Source organism: Lemur catta, chromosome 20 (assembly GCF_020740605.2).
Source record: "Lemur catta isolate mLemCat1 chromosome 20, mLemCat1.pri, whole genome shotgun sequence".
Classification (NCBI taxonomy): Eukaryota; Metazoa; Chordata; class Mammalia; order Primates; family Lemuridae; genus Lemur; species Lemur catta.
In genome coordinates this window covers 32,228,079-32,252,888 of record NC_059147.1, presented here as the reverse complement: position 1 = coordinate 32,252,888, position 24,810 = coordinate 32,228,079, and the positions used below count along the sequence as shown (strand labels likewise).

Genomic DNA, 24,810 nt, shown 5'->3' with positions numbered 1-24,810 from the left:
ATATCTTTCCATGTGAGTGGGCAGAAATTATACCCTTAGTTCATCTTCCCAACAACCCTACATGAGGGAGTCCAGGAGGAGAGCTTGGGGTTAGCTGGGGTGGAATGGGTTTTAGGGGGGGGATACAGAACCCTGGAATCCATGCATTCCCTGTGATTTTTCTCGGGGCCAAATGATCGAGCTTTCAAATTTGAGTCCAGTCCAAGACCAGCTGCTTCACCTCCCAGGAAGCTTTCCTGGCCCATTACCTGCCCATCAAAATCACTCTGGCCCTGGTTAAAATTCAGCTTCCTGTCCTCACCCCACTCCTGAATGACAACTCCCCGGGAGTGTGGACCTTGACGCCAAGAATCCTCTGGGAGACTGTGACACAGGCGAGTTTGCCACCCGCTGCCATCGTGTCGCTCGTGCACGGAGGGCGTGGGGTTCAGCGGGCACCTGGGCCGTCCGCTCGAGCAGACGCGAGCTGCTTCCCTGGAGGGTTTGCGTTGGAAGGGGTGGGGTGGGGTGGACGGATCTGCGTTTTTACAGATTTTTAACCGATGTGTCCAGAGAGGGCAGAAGATAATGAAATGAGAGGAAACAACGTCCTTCCTCAACTCCCGCGTCTGTCTGCCCAGGTCGCTCCGTGTCCCAGCGCCCGGCGCTGGGCTAAATGGATTTATTCGCGGCCCGACGCGGAACGCTGGTGTAGACGCGGCCTCGAGCCCCGCCCCAGCTCCCGACTCAGGTGTTCACAGATGGGCGCCCGGGCAGGCGAAGCGACCCCGTGCGCGGAGCCAGGTGCGCGGATCCAGGTGCGCAGCCCGCGGGGGGCGGGGCCGGCGCGCGGCCTCTTTCAGACGCGCCAATCCGCGGGCTCGTAGCAACCGCGGGCTCCGCCTCCCGCCGCCCTGCGGAGAGCGCCGCGTCCTTATAGGCCGCTGCGGGCCGCCTTCCGGCGGGGGCGGGTCTCGCGCTGTGGCGGGAAAGCGGCGGCCATGGCTTCTCCTCTCGGAGGCCTCGGGGCCTGAGGGGCCCGCAGGTCCCGGGCCGGCAGTGTGCGCCGCTATGGACGCGGCCGAGGTGGAGTTTCTGGCCGAGAAGGAGCTGGTCACCATTATCCCGAACTTCAGTTTGGATAAGATCTACCTCATCGGCGTAAGGGCGGCGGGGCCGGCGGGCTCCGGGCGGGGCGTGGTGGGTCTCGGGTCGCTCCCCGCTCCCCGGTTCTGCGGAAACCGCCTGCTCCGGGCCGTGGACCTGCCCCCCTCGGTCCGGCTTTTCGGGCGCGGAGAGCGGGGCTCCGAGAGCGGGCCTTCGCGTTAGGCCCGTGCGCCAGGCCTGCTCGGGAAGGGAGGTCGCGGGCGGGCGCGGGAGGAGGTGCGGGCCGGCCGTGGGCTTAGCTGTGCGCTTCGCAGGTGACCGCAGGTGGGTGTGTGATGTCCCCAGCCCTTGGGGAGGTCCCGCTGGCGGGTGACAGCTGCGGTGTCAGGGAGGACGGCGCCCACGTGACCCCAGGGGTTTGCGAGGTGCCTTCCCGCCGGTCTGTAATAACAGCTGGATACTTGTTTGTTTGGATTTCAGGCGATGTACTGCCTTGCTTCTTATTTGATAGCAATGAGGTACAGTGATGCTTCTTGGTTTTTATTTTGTTTTTTGCCTTACCGGGGATTGCTTTACCTTTGGCAGGGGGACCTGGGGCCTTTCAACCCTGGTCTGCCGGTGGAGGTGCCTCTGTGGTTGGCGATTAACCTGAAACAAAGACAGAAATGTCGGTTGCTCCCTCCAGAGTGGATGGATGTAGGTAAGGACGGTGGAGACCGGTTTGGGGTGACACCCTCTCCCGCAGGTGGGGCGTGGGGACTCCTTCCTGACCTGGTCCCTGTTCCGGCTACTCCATCATCCACTGATGAGCTGAAATGACGGGTTCCCGATTCACCTGTTGGCCCAGTGTGCTGACCACTGATGCTAATGTCATGTTAGTTTTTGGAGTGTCTGAACGTTTTAGTTCATATTCTGATTTTAGATATTTCAGTTTGCTGTATAATAAAAATTATATGACCTTAAGCATTTGTTTTAGATTTTTAAAAACGAGTATAGGCTAGTGTGTTCAGAAGCAGAGGCGTTATCTCGCCTTGTAGAGAATGCATGAAGATAAGGCGTCACCACACAATGGAATATTATTCAGGTTTGAAAAGGAATGAAGTTCTGATACATGCTACAATGTCAGTGACCCTTGACTACATTACGCTGAATGAAAGAAACCAGGCGCAAAAGACCACCTGATTCCACTTACGTGAACTGTGCAGAAGAGGCAAATCTGTAGAGACAAAGTAAATTAGTGGTTGCCTAGGTATGGGGGTTTTGGAGGTGATGGAGAGATTATAGGGTTCCTTTTGGGGATGATGAAAATATTCTAAAATTGATTGTGGTGATGGCTGCACAACACCATGAATATACTGAAAACCATTGTACTATTCAAATATGAGAGTTGTATCGTGTGTTCATTATGCCTCAATAAAGCTGTTAGAAAAAACAGAAGGCATCAAAGATGCAGACAGACTTTATCCTGAGCCTTTGCAATCCTTCTCCTATCTTGGAGATGTGAGCGATTTGTTACAGGGAAAAGTCGTAATTTTATTATTTTACTGTGGGATGGGCCGTGGGCATGCAGGTAGAATTTGAAAAGCTTCTGAGTGATTTCCATTGCCTCCTCCCCGCTGGGAATCACCTGGGAGTACCTACCTCCTAGAAACAAGAACTGTCAGCCAGCCCCTCTCAAATCAGTTTAAGAAAGATTGCTTGGACGTGTCCCACTTGTTCTCTGTTTTAGAGGGGGTTGTGACTCTGGTCCTGAAACATAGTGGGAAACTCCAATTCCTCTGCTTTGAGGGGCTTCCTTAGGGAGCCGCGCCAGACCCCATTAGTGCTGCGGGAGCTCCAGGGTTCTTTAAGATCAGCCTCTGGCCGCTTTGGCCCATCCAGACCCACAGTGATACGGGGCAAAAGCCTATCATTGCAAGCTGGGTAGGGGCTGTATTGTGGTGAGAAGCGGTGAGGTACTATTAGCCAGTCAGTAGACCCTGCTAAAGAGGCTGCTGCCTGCTAACTTCTACACCATAGATTAGTCCTACCTGTTCTGAGACTTTGTATAAAAGGAATATCTAGTATGTCACTTCTTGGTCTCTGACTGCTTTTCAAAAGAATGTTTTCGTTTTGTTTTTTTTTTTCTCCCCAAGGCAGTCTTGCTGTGTTCCCCTGGCAAGAGTGCCATGGCGTCAGCTTAGCTCACAGCAACCTCAAACTCCTGGGCTCAAGTGATCCTCCTGCCTCAGCCTCCTGAGTAGCTGCCACGTGGACTACAGCCACGCAGCACCACATTGGGCTAATTTTTTCTATTTTTAGTAAGGATGGGATCTCAATCTTGCTCAGGCTGGTCTCGAATTCCTGACCTGAAGCAATCCTCCTGCCTTAGCTTCCCAGAGTGCTAGGATTACAGGTGTGAGCCATTGTGCCCAGACCCACAGAATGTTTTGGAGATTCACCCCTGTTGTTGCATAGATCATTACACCATTCTCTCATTGCTGAGTACTGTTCCATTGTATGAGTATACTGTGTTTTTGATTCACCCGTTCTTTTCTGTTGGTAGATATTTGGGTTTCCCGGTATTGGCTATTCTTAATAAGGCTGCCACAATGTTCTTGTGTAAGTCTTTTTGTAGATATATTTTTGTTGGGCAAATAAATACCTAGATGGGCAGACTTGCTGGGTCATAGGACAGACGATGCTTAAGTTTGTAAAAACTGCCAACTGGTTCTTCAAGGTGGCTGAGGCTTTATAATCCTACCAGATGTGTTCCATGTCCTGGCTAAAAATTTGTTGGTGGTACCTTTTTGATTTGTTGGAGAGTTTGAATGGAGGTGTTTCATAATCTGGTTGAGATGTTAAAAAATGAAAGGATTACTGTGCTGTGTAGAGAAGGGGTGTGTGGTTGGGGGAGTAGGTAATTATCCAGGCAAGAGCTGACGGAGGTGGGGAGATGGGGTTGGTGTCTAAGTGTTTTGAAAGAAGCAGCAGCAGGATTGGCTGAAGGACTGGCAATGGGGTGTGAGGGAGACGAGTTAAGGTTGAAGGCCAGTGCTGTCAGCTTGAGGCCCAGAAGGAGGAAGAGCTGCTGTTTCTTAATGCGAGGCTACAGGAACAGTGTGGGGACCAGGAGTTGGGGTTTGAACGTGTTATGTTGAAGGTGTCTTTTAGATAACCAGGTGGAAGTTACATGGGCAGTGGGATATTGACTCGGGGGTTCGGGCAGGGGACTGACGGGGGATGTAAATTTGAAAGTCATCCTGAGCAAATAGGTGGTGGTTGAGGCAGGATGAGATCGCCTGGATGTGAGTTTAGGTAGTAGAGAAGGGGGTTGGGAGCTGGACTCCGTTCCCCAGCACTGGGGGGTCAGGAGGAGTCAGCAAGAGAAGGGCAGCCAGTGAGGTCAGAATAAAGCTCAGAGAGAGGGTGTTGGAGAAGGTAAGTGACAGGGAGGATGACTGAGCAGTTGGCCGGGGTGGAGATGAGGAGTAGCTGTTGGGCTTGGCCAGGTGGAGGCTGTGGGCCTTGGTGAGCTACGGTTGGTGGAGGGGCTGGTGGTGGAAGAGTGAATGGGAGGAGAGGACATTCGCAAGAGCGTCAGACAATGCGAGGTCTTGTAGAAGGCATGAGAAACGCATTGGTAGCTGCAGAAAGATTTGGTGTCAGAGGAGGGTCTTTTTAAGATGGGAGATGTCAGTGTGTTTGGAAGATCAAGCAGTGAGGGACAGTGATCATTCAAAAGCATGAGAGCTGCTGGAGTGTGTTCTTGTGCAGGTGAGTGGCAGGTCCGGGACACATCTGGAAGGCTGGTCCTTGAGTGAGTGGGAACAATGCGGGGGTGTAGGGGGGGTGTTGTGCAAGTACATTCAACACCGTGTCAGGTGAGGACTGGGCGGTGGGCAGAGGAGGTGCTGGCGATGGAGGGAGGGGGCCATGGACCAGGGAAGTGTGAGGATTGTAGGACAGCATCTAGGGCCCTGGAGATGGGTGGTGAGTGGGACCTGCAGCAGGGTTGTGCTCTGTGTGTGTTCCTTACCCACACCTCACAGTCCACACCTGGGCCTGGGATTTCTCAGGCCAGTAAGATGGAGGGGGAGGGGGTGTTGGGGCGTATGTGAGAATAGTGCTGATGCTGGGGGGAACCAGACACAACTGTGAGATCCTAGGTCCAGGGCTTTAACCCCTCAGATAGCATTTCGTCCCCAGGCTAGGGGTGGCTGCAGTTTGTGAGTTGTCTTGCTCCCTTCTGAACAAGGCTTAGTATAAATACATTTCTTGAGTCACTGATTGCTTTGAGCACTTAGTGCATCAAAGGTAAAATACTTCGCTCTTTCCCTTAAAAAAAAAAAAAAAAAAATTCTTTCTTTTCAGGCATCTGTTCTGCAGGCCAAAGCAACAACAACAAAAACTTTCCTTTCGTAGAGAAATTTTCGAGAAGGCCTCAAATAATCTATATAAATATCCAAATGTTATTCTAAGAAGTTTTTTCATGTATTTGCAAGTCAATCAAGTAGGTAATATAGATGTTTGATAAACTTGGAAGGTTTAAAAAATATCTTGGTTATAATGATGGTAAAATGTATTAACTTTTGAATTTCAGAAAAGCTGGAAAAGATGAGGGATCATGAGCGGAAGGAAGACACTTTCACCCCAGTGCCCAGCCCGTACTACATGGAACTCACCAAACTCCTGTTAAATCAGTAAGTAGATCCCATTGCTGAGCGTCCGTCCTTGAGATTGGACTCACGGTTCCCTGCCTCTAACTCTTCACCCTCCCTGTCTTGTTCCCCGCTCGTTGCCGTGGTAAGTGGCAGCACTGGCCACCCCGTTTCTCAGATCAGTCCCCTGGAGGCCATGTCTTTACACGCACACTTGACACACTCTCTCCGTGTCTGTGTGTATCTCTCTCTCTCTCTCTGTTCTTCCCCTGCCCCCTCTGTCTCTCATTTTTCCTTTTCTCCACCCCCCAGTAAATTCCTTGGCTCTTCCCATTCTACCTCCTGTCACTTGACATTAGTCAGGTGTGAGCCACCGTCATCTCCAGCAGCAGCCTTAACAATAGACATGTTTTATTTAGTGTAGCTTTACTCCTTTTTCTCCTCGGGGTATGTGGACTTGAGTTCTTGTGTGTCTTTCACAGGAAGGGCCAGAGGGCTCACGTTTGCCTTTGCGCTGTAGGGAGAGCCCACTCATGGCCAAAACATGCTATGGTAACTCCTTAACTTGTCTGCCTACATCCGTACAGCGCCCCGCATTGGCTTCTAATTCATTCTTCATGTTGCGGCCAGAGTGGTCTTTTAAAGGCAAAGCTGTCATGTCACTCTCCTACTTGGAAATCCTTGGAGCCTTTCCAGGGTGGTTGTCTAAAGTCCTGAGTGTGGTGTTCAGGCAGCACACACACAGCCTGGTGGGTCCCCTCCTTCCCTCTTTCTCACTTCTCTACGGTTCTTCCCTCTGGTTCTATAGGGCTCAGGCTCACACTGGCCTCTGTCATTTCCTCAGACATGCTGGGGTCCTTATGGCTTTTGTGCATGCTGTTCCCCCCGCCCTTCCCTGCTCACCTCATGTGGTTTATCATAACAAGTATTTCTCCCAGATTCGGTGCACACGTTGTTTTGGCAGCTCTGTACCCCACCATGGCGTTTGACTTGGTCATAATTTTCTGATCCTTTAGTTGTGCCATTATATGCGCACACACACATACCCCCGTTCTAAAAGGGCAGGGGCTGTGTTGGTATACATTGTGTTGCCAGCATGGTGGCTGGTGTCCATGTTTGTTGAATGAATGAGTGAAACCAGTAAAGGGAGAAGGCCAATGTGGATAATTTTGCCTGGAAGATACTTAGAATTTAATTTGCAAAATGTCAAGCTTCTGAAGCTTCCTGAGCATCTTTTAATGGATGGGTTCGAGAGCAGGACTAGAACTGAAAATTGGGATATTCCTGCTGCTGCCTACTATAGGGCAGCACTGAATGGCACGGCCGGATTGAAAGGAAAACTTTGGGTACACGTGGACGTGTGCTTGGGTTGATGTGAGGCAGCAGTTCACCCACTCGTTCAATAAAATCTTAGAACCAACAACGCACTGAGCGTTCTACTGGACAGTGGGACTAGTCATGTAGGCCTGTGTTCCCAGTTTGGTGGGGGAGAGAGTTGGACCATAGTTAAACTGCAGTGTGGCCAGTGCCGTTGGGAGTCCACTGGGCTACAGGCCTGCTGGTGCCAGAGATGAGCTCGCGGAGGAGGTTCGCTGCGAGCACAGGCTTGAGGGAGGCGGGGAAATCGTGAGGTGAGTCGCAGGGGAGAGGGCAGCGAGGCAGGAGGAGCTGGTTGTGCTCAGGCACAGAGTGCGGAGGTGCTGGTGTGTCTGGGGAAGCAGAGGTACTTGGGCGTGTGGGAGCAGGTAGTGGAGACATTGGTTCTGTGGCCATGGATAGCCGCTGGCAGGGGTGTGTGATGAGAGGGATCTGAGCGACTGCTGACGGCTGTGGCTGCGGGGACAGTAGCTTGGAAGGGGAGAATCTGGAAACAGACTAGGTAAGAAGTTGGTGTCAGCCAGGTTGAAGGGGGGCTGTTCATTTTTAGTTTTTGATGTTCAATGTATTATGTATGCAGTTTCTACCAAAAACTTTGCTTTATAATCACTTGGCTAAGGGACCTAATTTCACATTTGTTCTGTAGTTCAGTTGATAAGAAGTTGGGGTCCTTTTTGTTCTTTAGCCTGCTGTTCAGAGCACAAGATCTAAATGTTTGGGTTCATAAGTAAAATATGCTACATAAATCTTGTACTACCGATTTGCCGTCTACTAATCCTGAGCTAATTGTAGCATATGGAGAGAGAATTTCTAGCTTAACCGAGAATGCCTAGTGATGAAGAATATTTATGTCTGCTGTTTTCTTCAGAGGTTAGTTAAAAAATATATTGCACAAGGGAAGGCTGTTACTGTCCTCACTGACTTTGAACTTTTACCCAGAATTTTACTATGTATAGGTGTGGTCACTTTGCCAATTTGCAATTTCTTCTGTGATTTTTGTAACTTATTTTTATCTGAAGAGCGGAATAATCCTACCTTTTAGGGCTTTCGTGAGCATGAGATGCCGCGTCAAGTGCTAAGCACAGTGCCTGACAGAGAGCGGGACTTTGCCTTCCCTGGTGGGTTTGCAGCCCCTGGAGTACTGGTGGGGAACAGGGACCTGTCAACACCCTGTACACAGGGAGCAGCGTAGGTCATGACCTCTGAGCTAGCCCTTGAAAGGTCATTCTAGGTGGAGATTATGCAGCACAGAACATTGGTACCCTGAGAAGACGATGTCTGACTTAGAGCAGATTCTTTGGTACCTAAATTTCTTTGGTAAACAGAAGTCCTGTGTAACAGCCTGCCGTGTGACAGTTAACACGAGCAAAATAACCCAGTGTGGATCACTGCCGAATGTCCTTGGCACCAAGCTTAACTGCTACAAATCCTTACCTCTTAAAATTGAAAATGAAACAGGTCTTCTGAGTCTAGAATACCTTAAGTATTTTGCCTGAAAAAAGCCATTCTGTCCGGTGTTGCTTCCTGACTTATTTCACCCCTTGCTTCCTTTAGTGCTTCAGACAACATCCCGAAAGCAGATGAGATCCGGACCCTGGTCAAGGACATGTGGGACACTCGCATAGCCAAACTCCGTGTGTCCGCCGACAGCTTTGTGAGGCAGCAGGAGGCGCATGCCGAGGTAGGCACACGTCTCGCCTCCCCCTGGCATCCACCCCGCCTGGGTGCCAGTGGGCCGGGCTTGGCTGCCGTGGAATTCCACATGACATCCTGCCTGCCGAGGCTCCCGCGAGCAAGGACTACTGTCTGTGCTTTAAAAACAAAAAACATCGGTTTCTCATTCAGCAGAGTTTACTTTTTTCTCAAAATCAAAAACTTCTTGGTCAACTTTGGTCTGTTTCCTTTTGTTTTAGCTGGATAACTTGACCTTGATGGAGATCAATACCAGCGGGGCTTTTCTCACACAAGCGCTCAATCACATGTACAAACTCCGCACAAACCTCCAGCCTTCCGAGAGTGCCCAGTCTCAGGACTTCTAGAGAGGCTGTGATTCGTAAAGGTCTGGCGGCAGGTGGCTTGCTGGGGGACGTGACAGAGGTACTCGTGGTTCTGGAGCTCAAGAGACACTTTAGACCATATGAAAAACATGTATGATGGTGCAAGGAATACATGCGTAACATTGTTGGAGAAATAAGTCGGATTAGTCCTCATCTCGGCTCCCTGGAATGTTCTTTAATTCCACATCTATTTCTAGAAGCCAGCTTTTCTTTCATGGAAGAGAGAGAAAAGGTATAGGCAAATAAGTTATTCTCCCAAGCAGAACTGTCATGCATAGGTGAGTGTTCAGTGACTGTGAGGTGTAGATATAGCAGGAGCGGCACTGTACCAACAGCTGTTTTCCCCCTTCTTGATCCTGGTTTCTTGGGCTAAATTTAGACTCCTACAGAGGTTGCTCACAGAGGATGGCAGATGGAGCAGCTAGTGATGCTGACCAGTGCTTATCTGCTAAGCTCCGATCCACAATAAAAATGGAGCAACCCCGATCTGGCTCTTTGTTGGGTTTTTGTCCTGTATGACTACCAAGTAAAAGGGCTGAGCCCTGCGGCCGAGGTGATCTGATTACCAAGGTGTGTGGCAGCCAGTTGGAAACTGCAAAGGGGGGAGCATGGTGTTCCTCTCTCCGGCTACTGTGGCTAAAGCCTCATGGGTTGCTTGTCAAGAGGAAAGTCAGGGAAGAACTAATGCAGCGGGTGAGACGTGTGAGTGAAGCTTAAGACACGACACTAAAGGCCTGACTTTTCTTCCTAATGTCGTTCTTGATGGGTTCAGGGGAAGGACTCTGTTGTAGGTAACAGTGGCTCACAGGAAATTATTTTTTTCCTAAGAGAAAAATGACTATTCGAGTGTGGTGTTTTGGAGTCGCTAGGTGCCTTAGGAAGATACACAACCTTGGTGGAGGGAAGTGACTGTCCAGTGTCATGCAATGAGTGGGAAGTTGTGTAACCTGCTGGTTTCTGGTAGTGGTACCCAGTGGATCCAAAGCAGTTGTGTGTCTGGGGAGCCCTGAGGATGCACGTGCATGATCAGCCCGGGACCTGCCTTGAGCGTCCCAGTTGCTTGGTCATCCTTTGGACACAGAGGGCCAGACCCGGAAGATTCTGACCAGAAACTAGCTCCGTAGTTAAGATACTATTCAGAGGGTTGGTTTTGGGGCACAGGACTTGTCTTTTTGTCTCACCCTCAGTCAGAATCCTCCAGATTTCATCTGGAGACTTTTAGAATGAAACCACTTTTTATTGTGGAGGGTCAGAGGTCCTGTGTGCCTCAGATCTGACCCCTCATACCTTGGTCTTAAAACCTACCTCAGCTGAGGTACAGTGACATCTGTCTTCACCTTTTACCTGTGAAATGATACGGCTGTTGAGCTTTCCTTTTGGGGCCTTGTTTTATTATAATGTAAAAAAGATTTTCCTCTTAACATGATTTAGGAAGATTTTATTTTTTGGATGTTGTCAGAAATTACAGCAATATATTCATAAATACCTAATTACTACATTCAACAAATAATAATACAATACAATTAATTCAAACAAGTACACTTAGAACAGGTTTAATTTCACAGCATCTAAACTGCCCCCAGAGTGACCGAGGCATCGGTGTTCCTCCTTCCCACCCGTGTGTGGGTTTACTGTTCTAGCGATAAGCACAGGGTACATACAAAGTAACACAACCAATTAGCGTGGTCTTCCTCAGGTCAAGGCAGAGTTAAGGAATTTTTTTTAAGTTAAGCACTGGATCAAAAAGTTGGGGACAGGCTACTGCAAGTAGTAAGAAAGTCAACAGGTTGGTTACTTGAAAGAGTATAGAGAATGCTAAGTGGCTAATATACACTTCAAAGAGTAACAGAATAGGTTTGTGCTGACCATCTCCATCTTGTGGCGAATCCCTGGAATTTTCTACGCTTTAATTAAATACACAGCTCAGAGGGAAAAGGGTTTGAAATTCAGCTTAAGTTTTGAGATTTGGCAGTATCATGAGCTACTCAAGGAAAATACCATTCTGCTACAAGTTTAAGATTTCCTGTGTTATAATTCTTTGCTGCTGAAGGTGTCAGCTCCTTTTAATACTCTGAATGTCCGTAAGGGTACAATCTTTTAGAATGTTAATGCCAATTAAGTGTTTTATCCCTTTAAGATATAGACTAAAATGTTAAATCCTGCCTTGGTCACTTATCTGAGACAATGGATTTAGGAGCATGATATTTTATCATGTCACTTTGGCTCTGATTGTATCAAACAAATCTTGTTTCAAAGATGTGATTAAATGTGGAACCAGATTTAGTGTTGGCAGGTATCCCTCAAAAGTATAGTGAATTCCTCTGCAGAGGACAGATGGCAGCTGTCCCTTCCAGGTAACATAGGAAGACTCCTAGTTGAGAAAGACTGAGGGCGTCACGCACATACTGACACACGGGATGCAGACTTGACTCTAGGACACGTTTGATGTACTTAACTTTCTTTAAAACGCAGCGGTGAAAAGAGCTGAACAAAAAGCTTCAGAGATCGTGTATATGTCAAATTTTTGTGAAGCCCAACTGAAAACAGACTTAGATGTGATTGTGTCCTTTTGAGAATTACAGGAAAATACGTGTTTTCAGGTTATATAAAACTAAGTGTTGGATGGGAAAACCACTGTTGGATACTACATCTTAGTGGTGTACTTTTGTTTTCAAGAGACCTTTTCTTTGTCTTAGTTTATTGGTGCTGCCTTACTGGTTTGTATTGTGTTCTGATTGTCATTTCTTGAGCATATGAATGTTCAGAGATGTCCACAGGTAGGTGGGGGAATGGTGAGGCAGAGTGGTCGAGAAGCTCAAGGGCAGGGGAAAGGTGGGATTTCCACCCAGAAGGGAAGAAAGCAGTTATTGCTAGCTGAGCGACACAGCTCCCACCCGGGAGGCCTCTGTAACAGCAAGTCGTTTGTCCCATGGGCCGTGAACTCTCCCCATACCAAGAAATCCAACCAAGGGAGCTCCCTCGGATGGCAAGGGATGGGCTGCGCTTTGCTTTTCCTTTCCATTATGTTATGAGATCTACTTTTTCCTTTTCCTTAGCCAAGGCCGTTACCAAAGCTCATTAGCAAAAGCATTCAGACATCTTCTGTGATGTAGGAGACGGCCTGGGAGTGAAGTGCTAAGATGTGACTCTCAGGCTTTCAGACCAGAAACTGCAGGCAGAGTGTAAGTAGAGAGATTAAGGTTTTGCCTGAGGGTTGGCAGCGTAGCTCCCTCTGCACACTGTGGAACGTGTTGACCGCCCGGTGTCTTTGAGGGGAGGAGGACCGCAGCCCAGCCCCGAGTGCTCTTCCAGTCGCCTCGGTGGAGAGCAAGGTGCTTGTTGACTGCTGATAATACTGGCGGCACATTTGTCTGAGTTTGCTAATAACTGGAAGATTCTTGGCAGATGTACAAAGCAAACTGTGCAGGGGCGGATAAAGCAACACGATGCCAGCTGCCAGCAAGCTGTTCTGCACAGCAAAGGCTGGGGCTAAGGGCTCGGCCACTGGTCACAGCAGTGCGCAGCCGGCACACCAGGGCCTCTGCCTGCCTGGGGCCCAGGCCTCCGCTCCCCCCCACCAGACCACTGAGTGGCGATGGGCGGCCTTGGCCTCTGGTGAGGGCCCATTTGGGCGACAGATGCCTTCTGGATGTAAACCGCCTGCACAAGCAACAGCAGAGACTGGGAGGAAAGACTTGCCCACTGCTGCACCTTGGTGTCATGAGCCCAGTTCCTCGCCATTCCTGTGCTTGTCACAGTAAGTTGAAAAGGAGGGGTTCAGCTCAGACATTGTTTACCCTACTTTAGGCTTTTACAAAGCTTCGCATCTATATAAAGCCTCTAACGTTCCTACTCTGCTCCTGCTCTCGGGCATCTCAGAATTCTAGCACAGAAATGTTTATTTTCTGAAAGGTTTTTATTTTTAAAGCCCCACACCCATGTGTTCACGTGATTGCCACACACAGGTTCTACTCTGTTCCCGTCACAGACTGTCCCCTCCTCACTCAGTAGCAGGGGGCTGTATCTGCCATCAGTGTGTCCAGACGTGGGGGCGAAGGGGGAGGTAAGCAATAACGCATGGCTTTCTACGTCAGTTTCTGGTGCAACTGAAATTAAAAATGAAGTGATCGCATAGGCGCCAGTGGTAAGCTCTTTTACTTTTCTTCTTCTTTAATTTTTAAAAACACTTCAATATTTTAATGTCCTGACCAGCAGCAGTACAAACACTAAAAGCAAGTTTTTTTTTGCCCAGAAAAACAAAAACAGAACAAACAAAACCCCCAAACAGGAAAAACAAACGAACAAAAAATCCCCCAAACCACATATTAAAAATGGCAGGCTTTTTATAACAATAATTAAAGTAATAAAAACATACAAAACTTTTTTTTAATATATATACACAGTACAAGGCTGAAGCACCTTTGACTTTTCTCTCAAAATTTACGTTTGTATGAAAACACTCCCCACCGCAGTAACAATTTGGTGGGAGTGAATATATGTATACACAGAGCTCTGTACATTCTCCCCCACGGAGTAATAAAAAGGTACCTCTAGTTTGTGGAATTGTTTTATCTTTAGGGAAGAGCTTTTCTAGAGAAAAGCCTTTGGGTTGTTGCTTTGTGTGCTCCTAGGACCTGTTGCTTGGAAGAATATTTTGCAGGAAAGTAACAAACAAATAAGCCCTTTTTATTTACAATGCACCCAACCTTTTCAGCCGAAGCAAGTCTCACTCCTGGGGAGGAGTGAGACCCACCTCGTCACTGCAGCAGAAAGCAAACTCCGTTCTTGAGGCATAACAACATGGCAACACAAAAGAAACAGAAAATAACGGGTTCGATCCAATCATATGGGGGCTATAGAGGATAAGGTTTTAGTGTTGGTAATGGAGCTTTCGTTTTCAGATTAAAAAATAGTGACGTGGGGGAAGAAGGAGAAAACCACCTTTAAAAAGAAAAGCAATGGGCGTCCCACGTTGGTTGGTTGCTCGCTGACCGACAAAGGTGATTCAGCTGCATTGAAGTCAAGGTGAGTCCGTTCTTTTTTTCTGGAGCCTGGAATCCTTTGCTTCATGCATGGCACATTCTTATTTTTTAAGCTTCAAACCTCCCAGTGAAAAATATTAAATATTCAAGGTAATAAAATAGATAATATTTCTATACTATAGGTTCAGCCTAGTGCAAGGGAAACCGTCACCTGGGATATCCCTTAAAGTAGCCCCTAGGCCAATGCATTGCAGGCAAGGCAAGGCACTTCCGTAAGTGGTCCAGTTCTGCCTGGAGCCGTTCCCTTTCTGAGACAATCTTCTGTTTCTGGCTCCTCAACTCCTGTGGAGAAGGAAATTCACGTCAGAACAAACCCCTCTTGCCTGTAAGGAAATGCGTGCAGTGCATGAAAGCACCCGACGCCTTGTGGAAAGGCAAACCTTCCACTTTGACAATATCCCCTTCCAGCCTGTGTTCTGAGAGTGGCCTCTGGGGACAGCTTGAACTGGCTCTTCCAGAGCCCTAGATTCTCACAATAGCTGCTTCTGAAGAATCAGTGTCTACTGCTGCCTTGGCTCAAACCCTGAGTCTTGGGGCCTGCAGATGTAAGAACTTGGGGAATGATCTGAAACCTGCTCCTCGCCCCTGAAGGAAGTCTGTGGGGCGGATCCCCCTGGTACAGCCAGGAGACTTGCTGAGCCGGGCTGAAGGTGGTGGGAGCTGGTTTTGGCTGCCTCAAGAGCCTTCCTTCTCCGAAAAAACCATCTTCCATCCTCCTTGGCAAATCACAGTAGGAGACCGCTATGGACAATAAGGAATTCTCCAAGAGGGATATGTAAGTAGCATCTCTGCTCTCCTAGGATCAATATTCTGCACGTTAAAGATACTTCGCTCCTTATCTATTATCAACCAGTACCTGACTTTTCCCCTTAAGAGCAGATTTCTCCTCTAAAACTTACCTTTATGGGTGTTCTTGAACCTAAACTTGAAAGGTTGGGAAAAGCACCATGTTTTAAGACACTCCCTGCCCTTCCATTCGGTGCTGACTTACCGCCACACTGTGGGACAGCTGCTCCGCAGTCAGGCTGAGGCTGTAGTGCCGGGCCTCCAGCCGTCTGCACTGCGTCTGTAACACCTGCCGCTCCAGATTTTGCTCTGAAAAGAGAAGAGACGACGCTGTACCTTCTGTGTGTGGGGCTGGAGGCCTGGCGCGGGCTGCCGCCTGCACACCGTCTTCCTGGCCCAGCAAAGGCCTCTCTACCTCTCCTGTGGACCACAGTGCTCCCAGCACTTTGAACTGTACCAATAATTCATAAATCTCACTAAAACCCAATCCAACAAAAGGATCTAGAATCAAAAGACAGATTAAGAGTTAGACATTAGGAAGAAATGTTTATGGCCTTAAAATACATCTTGCAAAAAGAAAAGGCCAGAATAAACTTAGAAATGGAAAGCACAGGTTTAATTAGTAAAATGAAATCTCTGCTTTACCAAGGTACTAGGCCTAGTTTTAATAAGGATGATTTCAAGCCTTCAAGGATAAACCCCTACTTTACGAAGTATTTCAGAGGCCAAAACACGGGAAAGCTACCTGACTGGTTTATGGAAGCTGGGACAATCTTGATGGTAAAACTATGAAACTAGAGTCTGCTACTTAAGAACATAAATTAAAAATCCTAAAGGCACTAACAAATCCAAGGATGGAACATCAGGAAAATCAAAAGATGAAAAATAAGGTGGGTTGGATCTCAACAGTGTATACAGAATACATTAGTTAACTTTTGACAGTTGTACATGAACTTGGCAAATGCGAACCTTCATTTTTTTTTTTCCCCTTCTTTTTAGAGACACGGTCTTGCTCTGTGGCCCAGGCTGCAGTACAGGGGCACCATCACGGATCACTGTAACCTCAAACTCCTGGACTCAAGTGATCCCTCCCACCTTGACCTCCCAAGTAGCTAAGACTACAGGTACACACCACCATGCCTGGCTGATCTTATTTTTTGGAGACGGGTCTCAAACTCCTGACCTCAATTGAACTTCCTGCCTCGGCCGTCCAAAGAGGTGGGATTACAGATGTGAGCCATTGCGCCTGGCCACCTTCGCTCTTCAATGGAATGCTCCCGAAGTTTCACAAACAAGGCAAGCCTCCGACAGCACTAGAGGTCGTACGTGATGCAGTATGACACCAAAATTAGAAGTAAAAAAATTCAAAAGGGAAGAACCAGATGGTTTGATCAGCTATGGTTGCTACCTTCAGAATAATCAAAGGTATTGAAAACTTAAAAATCCAAAGTAAAAAACCAAGTGAAACCTAAATCTAATAAAAGAACTTCATGGAGAAGAATAGAAATTACTTAATATAGTTTTACACCATATTCATAGACAAGGGTGCCAGTTCTCCCCACGTCTGTAAACTCAATGCAATTGAAATTCATGACAGGGTCTTTTGGGAGTAGAGCACAACAAGGTGATCCTAAAATTCATGGGGGAAAGGCAGGGGCCAAGAATAGCTGAGCAGCGGCTCAGAGAAGATGGAGTCACTCTCCAGACAGTGGGGAGGTGCAAAGCTCTGGCACCACCGGGGGCAGGCCAGGAGAGGACGGGTGATCTGACATGTGTGCAGGCACAGCCTGACCAGGACACGCCCCACGGGGGTACCACATAGGCTGTCACGACAGTGAGCTGGCGGGGTGGGAAAGGTGCGGTTAGATTTCTGCCTTACTCTGTACTCATAAATGCATTCTAGGCACAGTACGAAAAGCAGAACCTAAAGACTTCTAGAAGAACATACAGAAAAAACATCCTCACAACTTTGGGGTTTGGAAGGGACCATCACCAAAACAAGGTACCAAAAACTCACCCAGAAAAGACTGATTTCCAGTAAAGTTAAAAAATAATGCTATATATTGCTTCTGTACCTATGTGTGTAAGTCTAAGAAATAACAGCATGTCAGGGAGTGCAGGGCCATCCGTTCAAGATAAGGCTGTGAGGGACGGGAGGGAACAGAGCGCAGTCCCACACCCTGGCTGTGGCTACGTGGGCGTCTGTTTTGTTAGTCTGGACGGCTCTGTGGTTTAAAAATACCATTTGAACATTGCAAAGTATTACTTGAAACGACTGACATTCATAATCACGTCTGTATATTTAACATGACATCGTGATACAAGATAAAAAACCTCAGCCTCCTGAGAGGCTGGAACTAGAGGTGTGCACTGCCACACCCAGCTAATTTTTTTTTGTAGAGACAGGAGTCTCACTGTGTTGCCACAGATGGGTCTCAGACTCTTGGCCTCAACTGATCGTCCTGCCTCAGCCTCCCCAAGTGCTGGGATTGTAGACCTGAGCCACAACACCCAGCTGAAAACTCTTCTACAATAGGGTAATCAACTGTAGAAGGCTGCAGTGGTGACAGGCCCGGCCTGGCAGTGCCCACACACCCGTGCTATGCCCCAAAGGGGCCTTTGCAACATTCTGGGGAAACAGAGGCAGGAGGTGGTGTGTTGTAAACACAACGGTGCCCACACTGCCTTATGACCCCAACTCTCTACCATAGGAGCTGTGTGCTCCAGTCCCCCTGGTGCCCTGGCTTCCCCAAGAGAACATTCTGGGTTCTGCCAGGGGAGGCAAGTCTTTGGCTAAGCCTTTACCAAGAGCTTCCCTCTTCCGGCAAAGTGCTTGTCCAGAGGTGAACTTCAGAGTAAAAGTATCTGAAAAGGTGACTAGCACACAGTGACCATAGAGGTGTCCCTGCAGAATGGGGGCTTTGTCACGCCTGTGAAGGGGGGGTGGGACCAGGCAGGCTCAAGCAGTGACTGGGTGCGGTGTCAGGGCTCCAGCTAAGTCCAGGGCCCTGGATGAAGCCAAGGCATGTGTCACGACTAACAGTATTGTAGAAGTAGCCCAGAGCGCAGGACCTGCATTTGGGCCATCATCCTAAGGGACAGGCTCTACCACAGCTGGTGTTATGGTACGTAGATGTCCCCAGTGAGAATGGTCTCAGGTTTGAGCATGAGAGAGTGACAACCACCATCCTAGGGAACACTCGTCCTTCTGGCATCTGCGTCTAGTATGCCCTGGGAAACGTAAGTTCTGGCACCGTGAAAACAGGCTGGCAAAGTCCTACATGACTCGGTCATTTAGCTTCCCTTCCAAACTGACCTCATCGGCCCCTCCTCCCACTGCACCCTCTTGTACCTTCTATGTGTTCCTGGTAGGCTTCAAAAATTGCCTCAATCCCTTGCCACTTGTGCCTGGGGGCTTCTTCCTCATCTTCTCCATCATCATCCTCCTCCTCATCCTCTTCTGAGTCCCGGTCCATCTCCTGGGAGGGGGGCCCCTTCCTTGTTGTGGGGGGCTCCTGTTGCCCATTATGCTGGGGTGGAGGGACGCAGCTGGAGGACTGCAGCTCGGGAATGTTGTAGTGGACGGACGTGTCGACCTTGTGGTTCTGCTCTGCGGACAGCATGGCTACACTCCCTAGTGCGGAAAGGACAGGGCTCAGGTCGCTGTGTGCAGGGGGTACAGACATAGGATATTGTCACAAAAGGGGATGCTGCCCTGCCTTTGGTACAGAGTCAGGGTGACTGTAGGGCTCCAGGCAGACGGAAGATCTGGCCAAAGCCAAACACTAAGGAAAGGTCAGAAACAGGGACACCAGGACAGTGGCAGACCTAAGCGCCAGCCACTCCTAGCATGTGGATGACCGTGGCCGAGTTCATCTCTAAGCTTGAATTTCTTTGTGGGTTTCAGCTTGGTCTATAGTTGGCCCTTAGTAAATACCAGCCTCCTCCTTTCCTGAAATGCACAGGTATTTCAGTCCCTGAGCTCAGCTGGGGTTCTGCCCTCTACCAGGAGTCAGCTTTGTTATGACCGGTTCTTCACGGTCTTCGCCGCCTTGGGGCACGTGCTGCCTCCCTGTGTGGATGGCAGCCCCAAGGCTGGTTTAATCAATGGACTGGTTTGGCTCAAACTGGCATGGCTGGGTAAATTTAAAATCGTGAAAAGTCTAAGGCCAGGGAAAGAGCTGGGATAAAAACTAGGCCGGAAAAATGTGTCCTAGGGCCACAGAAAAGCCTCTGTAAAGTGCATCTGGAAGGGGACAGGGAGGGCGCTCGGGAACTTCTAAGAGCATTTCAAAATCCCACTGTACACCTGTCCCTCAGTTTAGAGGGATTAGGTCTGGGACCGCCAGGGATACGAAAACCCGACGATGCTAAAATGGCGTACTATCTGCACATAACCTGTACACTTCCTCCCGTGCACTTTAGTGATACCTAACACAAGGCCCACGCACCACTTCAATGGTGTGGATTCACTGCAGTCCTTGGCATGGGGCAAACTCAAGTTTTGTTTTTTTAGAACGTTGTGGAATTGTTTCCCCCAAATATTCCCAATCTGAGGTTAGCTGAGTCTATAGACGCGGAACACAGGTACGGAAGGCAAGCCCCGCCCACAGCAGCGGGAGCCATTCGCATCCCGTCAAACATGTCTTGAAAAATCCAATTTTCAAGTAAGTTCATGGTAAGAATCAAATAAAGCACTCCTCCTGATGTTTGGGGAGTCTTTGTTAATCACTGCAAAAATGAGTGCCCACTGGTGGAGTCTCCTTTGCTTTGTAGGGATCAGTGTATCTGTTAACAGTATTAACTCGGGTAAAAGACACAGCAGTGTCGAGAGGTAGATGTCTAAAAATGCTTTGTTATCTACTCAGATTTTATAGCTTGTAATAAACTCTTAAATATGGTTCTGGCATAACAACTAAATTATTTCCTTCTGGCTACTGGAGCTGATAAAAATTTATCTCATACTCAGTTACTTAATTGTTGAGGATTCTTTCCTAATCCATTTCAACTTTTGCTCCATCGGGAATAAAATGTAGTGACTCCTATTTTCCGACCTTCAGTAACTCCTCAGTGAAGGTGGAGACTCAGACGCAGGGCAAGGGCAACTGTCACGTCACTGAGCGCCTGGTGCAGCAGACACCCACTGGTGCCCAGTCAAAGGACCAGAGAAATTTCCAGGTCGGTCCTGTGGCAGACTCAAGGAACGCAGAGGACTGTTTTTGCCAGCAGGGTACCCCTTTTGGACTTAACAAACTCCAATAGTATCAGTTGCTAAATATCCTGGGAGTGTGGGCCAGAGACCAGCAGCAGCAGCAGGTCACCCAGGAGCCTGCTAGAAATGGAGTCTTGGGCCCCACCCCAACCTGCACCTGACCAGATCCCCAGCTACTTCCTGGGCACTGAGGTTTGAGAGGCACCATCACTGTGCACACGGCCACGGCCAAGCAGCCGCTGTGGCAGCATGGGGCTGAGTGGGGACGGGCAGCCTCGTTACCTTTATGCTTCTGCAGGGCCTTCTGCGTGGACTGCAGCACTGACTCGTGGAACTGGTGTGCAAACTCTTCCGCCATGAAGGGCTCCCACGGCTTGCTCTTCCCATTGAAGCTGTGAGACAACGGCACAGGAATGTCCTTGGGCGCAGTGCCCCGGATGTAATGAAGCATGCTCAGGCTCTTCTTGCCCCCGGGGGCCTCGCTCAGCCTGGCCTTCTCACCACTGGCAGGAGCTGGCTCCTGGACTCTCGAGAGCTCCTGGGGCCGGAACTGTTCAAGTTTCCCAGGCTCCACAGCCTTTGGGACATCAGACAAGGAAGTGGCAACAGCGACAGGCTTATCCATGTCCAGAGAAGCTTGCTGCGTGGCTGGTTCTTTCAGAGACAGAAAGCAAAGGAAAACGTTAAACGCTGCAAGTTAACGGGCTAAGTGTCCAGCACACGGACCCTGATCCCTACAGCTTACGTTTAACAAAGACCTAGCGCAAAGAACCAAGACTCAGGGGACATTTAATTAACCATTGTGCACGCAGCTACGGTCTGAAGATAGTGGTGTGTTTAGCAGCCAGTCCATCCTTGAAAAGTGCCCCGAGAAGGCACCTGGAAAGAAAGATCTGAAGGAAGAAGCAAGTGGCTTCAAGACATCAAAACAGTCTGGAGGTGTTTAGTCCAGCTGGGCCAGAAAGAGCACGTGGGAGCAGGGCTGGACCGTGGAGACTCCCTGCTTCCTCTGGCAGGGCGGAGAGGCGTGATCGGAGGCGTAAGGAGAGAGGAGTGAAAGCAGGTGCTGACAAGGCCCGGAAGGAAGAAGGAGTGAGACACAGATGCAGGAAGGAGAGAGCCAGGGCAGGCCAGCGCTGGGACGAGGTCGCAGCACTCAGGCTGGAGTAGGTCCTCCTTCCCGGGACAGTGCCTCAGTGGCGCCAGCAGCCTCGCCCTCCTCGCCTGGGCTGGCCTTCTAACAAGCCTTGGTGCCGCAGCAGAGGGACGATGACTATGACCACCTGACAGAGCTCTGCAGACGCTAGGACCCTCCCCTCAATCCTGAGCCTGCCTCTTGGGTCCCAAGGACCATCCCAGCTGTGTGGGAAGCGTACGCTTGTGTGAGGGACAGAAAGAAACAGTCTCGAGGAGGTCAGGTTCATGAAGACGAAGGCCTTGAACAGCTGCCTCTGACCCCAGGCAGCCCACAGGACCGTCCCAGGTGTGCTGGCCTTCCCTTACCACTCAGGGAGACGGCAGGACTGTCCCTCGGAGAGTTTGTCAAGGAGTCTGCCATTGCTGCGGACAGTGCCTTCTGCTTCATGGCACGGAGCATTTCAACAAGTCTCTCTTTGTCTATGAGAAAAGCAGCCTGAGATTAACGAGGCGGTCGTATCATTTTGAGAGGGAAGGACAGTAGGAGTCTAGCCTAGTCCTGACAGGCAGGTACAAGCACTTTAAACCACGAAAAACCAAAAGCAAGTGCCACGGGACAGGCCGTGTTTAAAGGAGGAAAGCTTCATTTTAAAGCGAGCTCAGATTCCTCTTGGCATTTACTACACGATGGTTTGGGTGTGTTCCAAGATAGCTGTGTGTGCAGTGATCACAGGTCTACGCGATACCGTGTACCCAGGGTCTTCTGTAGTGACTTCGAAGGAGGTGTTCTTATTTACGACAACGGCAGCCCGACACAAGGACACACCCAAATGTCCACACTGGCCTCTGAGGCTCAGCACATCCCCCTCCCCCACTCCTGGTGCTCCAGTGCTAGTCCACGAGCGATGCCGTTTCCTATAAAAGAAGGAGGATCCCAAGACGTTCGGCGGAGTGAATTCCTGTTGCGGTGGCACTTCTTGATGACTCTGAAACTTAAGCAGCCACAGTGTCTATGGCTTCCTCTGCAAAAGCCATCTTTTTGCCTGGCTGAATTTGTAAACAAAACTGCACATTTCTAGGATTTGTGCTAGCAATCAACATGTCACTAACCCTCAAAGGGAAAGTGAAAACTTCAACTTAGTGGTTAAAGAAAAATAAACTGCTATACTCTAATTAAAAAACAAAAACAAAAACAAAACACGTTGAAGCAACCGAAGGACCCAGAAGTACCTTCTGTTCTCCTTCGACTCTCCCAGGGAGGAGGCCAGGGGTCTGCACGGGACCCAGAGGCAGGAGAAGGAGCACAGCCAGGAACGTCACCATCTTGGCCCCAAGCGGGCGTGGGCCGGGTGGACAAAGGAAGCAGAAACCCCGAGGAAGAGGTGCAGGAGCACCGTTTCTTCTGCTGTGTGGATTCTAGCCCTAAGGGCCCGCCCCAACACAGCCCTGGGTGGCCAGACCGATCTGGAAGCATCCATTCATAGCACATGCTGGTCTGCCTGGCTGCTACAGGCCATGCCCACACCTCCCTCCTGCCATCGGCACGCAAAGCCGAGTGGCCCAGCAGAAGAAAAGGCTGGGCCGGGCACCCCTGGAGCGCCCAGCACCTCCCCTCACTCCCAGGTGGAGTTACCGAAACATCTGCTCAGAACTGCGCCTGTCAGGCGCTAGAAAATGGATAAAAGACAAGGGCAGCTGTCAGCTCAAGCTGGGCTTCACACGCGGAAAGAAAACCACTGAGTCTTCACGGCTGCCCAGGACGCAACCGGAGCAAATGGGCTCCAAACAGGGTGAGGTCAAAGCCCCGGGGGCAGGTCTGCGGGAGCAGACAGGTGGCCTCGGGACTGAGTGTTCCCAGACCCTGCCTGGCGTCCATGGGCCCCGCCAGCTGCTTGAGAAGCACACAGCCACCCCAGCCAGCCCCTCCTGCCCAGGTGAGGTCCTACCTTTCCTCTTCTCGGCGCTGATGTGGGTAAGGTTGAAGATGGTCAGGAACTTCTTCTTCTCTTCGAAGTTCGGGCTGTTGTTCATCTCGTCGGGGCTGTAGCGGGTGGACAGCGCCAGTCTTGGCGAAGGTGTCTGCCGCTTGCTCTGAATCGCCGGAGGCGACGGGCTTCGCTCTCTCAGCATCCGCCGCCGCTTCCTCCGCTTCTGGGCCACCAATTCCTCCTTCTGCTGTTGGGTGGTCAAGCCAAAAAGTTGCAAAAACTCTAGCTTCTAGATTGGGAAAGAAAACAAATGAGTTTGAAGCCACCGACAGTGGTTGTGTTTTCACTGTCCTGGGGCCCTTGAAAGTCCGGGTGCCGTGGCCGACTGTGCCAGACCACGGGGCGTGGGGGAGCACAGACCACACCGGGACCTCCAGAGGGGCGGGCAGGGGGTGGATGCCGAGAGCCCAGTACCTCGGAGGACGTGTCCAGTTTGAGGGGCGGCTGCTCAGCCACGCAGCGCAGGTGGGCCCTGACCTCCTCCTCGTCACTCTCGTCGTAGGAGTCGTCCAGGTCGTAGTAGTACCCTGGTGGCAAAAATGGTCGCACTCAGCCAGGCGAGGAGCCTTTGACTGTCAGGGGGGATGCACGCAGGGGCACGTGTGTAGACACCAGCAAATCAGGCGGAAACCTCTGTCAACCCCCATCCTAGGTACAGCAGGTGCCAGGCTTCCCTTGGACCCACGGCTCCAGGGGCCCCCAGGTGGCTGTGCAGCCTCTGGGCTAACACTGACCTCCCCCCCTGCGCCCAGGGCGGGGGCCGTGTCCACAGCAACCCGAGGCTGTGTGTACACACATGCTCCTTCCTGCTGTGGCCATCTGGATGCATCAGCTGGGAGGGAACAGGCGCACACGGGCTCGTCCTCTCAAACACAGAGAGAATAGCAGAGCCCGGCCTCAGGGGCAGTGGGGTGCTCCCCTCCCTCCCTTACAAGGACAGTTTAAGAGAAAAGCCCCAGTTGGGTGCTAAACCGAGCCTAGGCCAACACCCCAGGAAGATTCCGCCTGCACCCCAGCCTTCGGTTGAGGAGGCCAAGTTCAATGCAATAGGAGACACTGGGCTGCGAGCCCCTTGTCGGGTGTCTACTGAGCCCCTGGTTCCTTCCTGGCCAGACTGGGGTGCAGGTGTGGACAGCCCTCGCACCTGGGCCTGCTTACCTGCTCTCCCCGGCTCTTTGGGGAACCTAGGGAGCAGCTGGCAGAGGTCTCCGTACCCCCACAGAGAGCGGAGGGAAGTTCTGACCTCTGGCCCTGGCCTCGGGCAGTGCCAGCTGCTGCCTCCACGTACCCCCAGCCCCCCTGCCTGTGGCTGACAATGACAGCCCTGCTGGGCACAGGCCTGCTCCCGTTATGCTTCACTATTAATATTTAAAACCATGTTATTAGCCTCTGTTCATCATTTATTAATCACGTGTGTCTGCAGAACTGTCTTTACAGACAAGCTTTGATTTGGCTTTATGGGACAATCTCCATCGACCAGGACAG

General features: G+C 50.2%; 2 protein-coding genes and 1 long non-coding RNA gene across 7 annotated transcripts in view; 2 read left to right on the top strand and 1 right to left on the bottom strand.

Moving 5' to 3' along the window:
• Positions 1-966: 966 nt before the first annotated feature.
• On the top strand, positions 967-9,644 carry GINS2 (GINS complex subunit 2). The gene is made up of 5 exons (XM_045533733.1): positions 967-1,140; positions 1,672-1,786; positions 5,669-5,768; positions 8,658-8,784; positions 9,017-9,644. The coding sequence occupies exons 1-5, from the start codon at positions 1,051-1,053 to the stop codon at positions 9,140-9,142; spliced, it is 558 nt and encodes a 185-aa protein (XP_045389689.1). The 5' UTR covers positions 967-1,050; the 3' UTR covers positions 9,143-9,644.
• Positions 9,645-10,583: 939 nt separating this feature from the next.
• Positions 10,584-24,810, bottom strand: part of GSE1 (Gse1 coiled-coil protein) — a 102,552-nt gene continuing 88,325 nt past the window's right edge. For 4 of the 5 annotated variants that reach the window (XM_045533728.1, XM_045533731.1, XM_045533729.1 and 1 more), the window contains 7 exons: positions 23,740-23,852; positions 23,284-23,554; positions 21,704-21,817; positions 20,483-20,854; positions 18,341-18,622; positions 15,194-15,297; positions 10,584-14,484 (listed from right to left, as the gene is read on the bottom strand). In XM_045533728.1, the coding sequence (XP_045389684.1) occupies positions 14,350-14,484; positions 15,194-15,297; positions 18,341-18,622; positions 20,483-20,854; positions 21,704-21,817; positions 23,284-23,554; positions 23,740-23,852 (1,391 nt within the window). In that variant the 3' untranslated portion in view covers positions 10,584-14,349. Of the gene's footprint in view, positions 14,485-15,193; positions 15,298-16,107; positions 16,302-18,340; positions 18,623-20,482; positions 20,855-21,703; positions 21,818-23,283; positions 23,555-23,739; positions 23,853-24,810 lie in introns of those variants that run through there. The other variant, XM_045533730.1, reaches the window with a different exon arrangement.
• On the top strand, positions 16,103-23,630 carry LOC123625337. The gene is made up of 3 exons (XR_006730467.1): positions 16,103-16,413; positions 16,892-16,990; positions 20,499-23,630. It is a non-coding gene; the product is annotated as an uncharacterized LOC123625337 (long non-coding RNA).

Excerpts from the sequence above, each read along its gene's own strand:
- GINS2 (XM_045533733.1), top strand. The coding sequence starts at position 1,051 with ATGGACGCGGCCGAGGTGGAGTTTCTGGCCGAGAAGGAGCTGGTCACC. Across the intron at positions 1,141-1,671 it reads ATAAGATCTACCTCATCGGC|GGGGACCTGGGGCCTTTCAA; the intron begins GTAAGGGCGGCG and ends TACCTTTGGCAG. Across the intron at positions 5,769-8,657 it reads ACCAAACTCCTGTTAAATCA|TGCTTCAGACAACATCCCGA; the intron begins GTAAGTAGATCC and ends TGCTTCCTTTAG.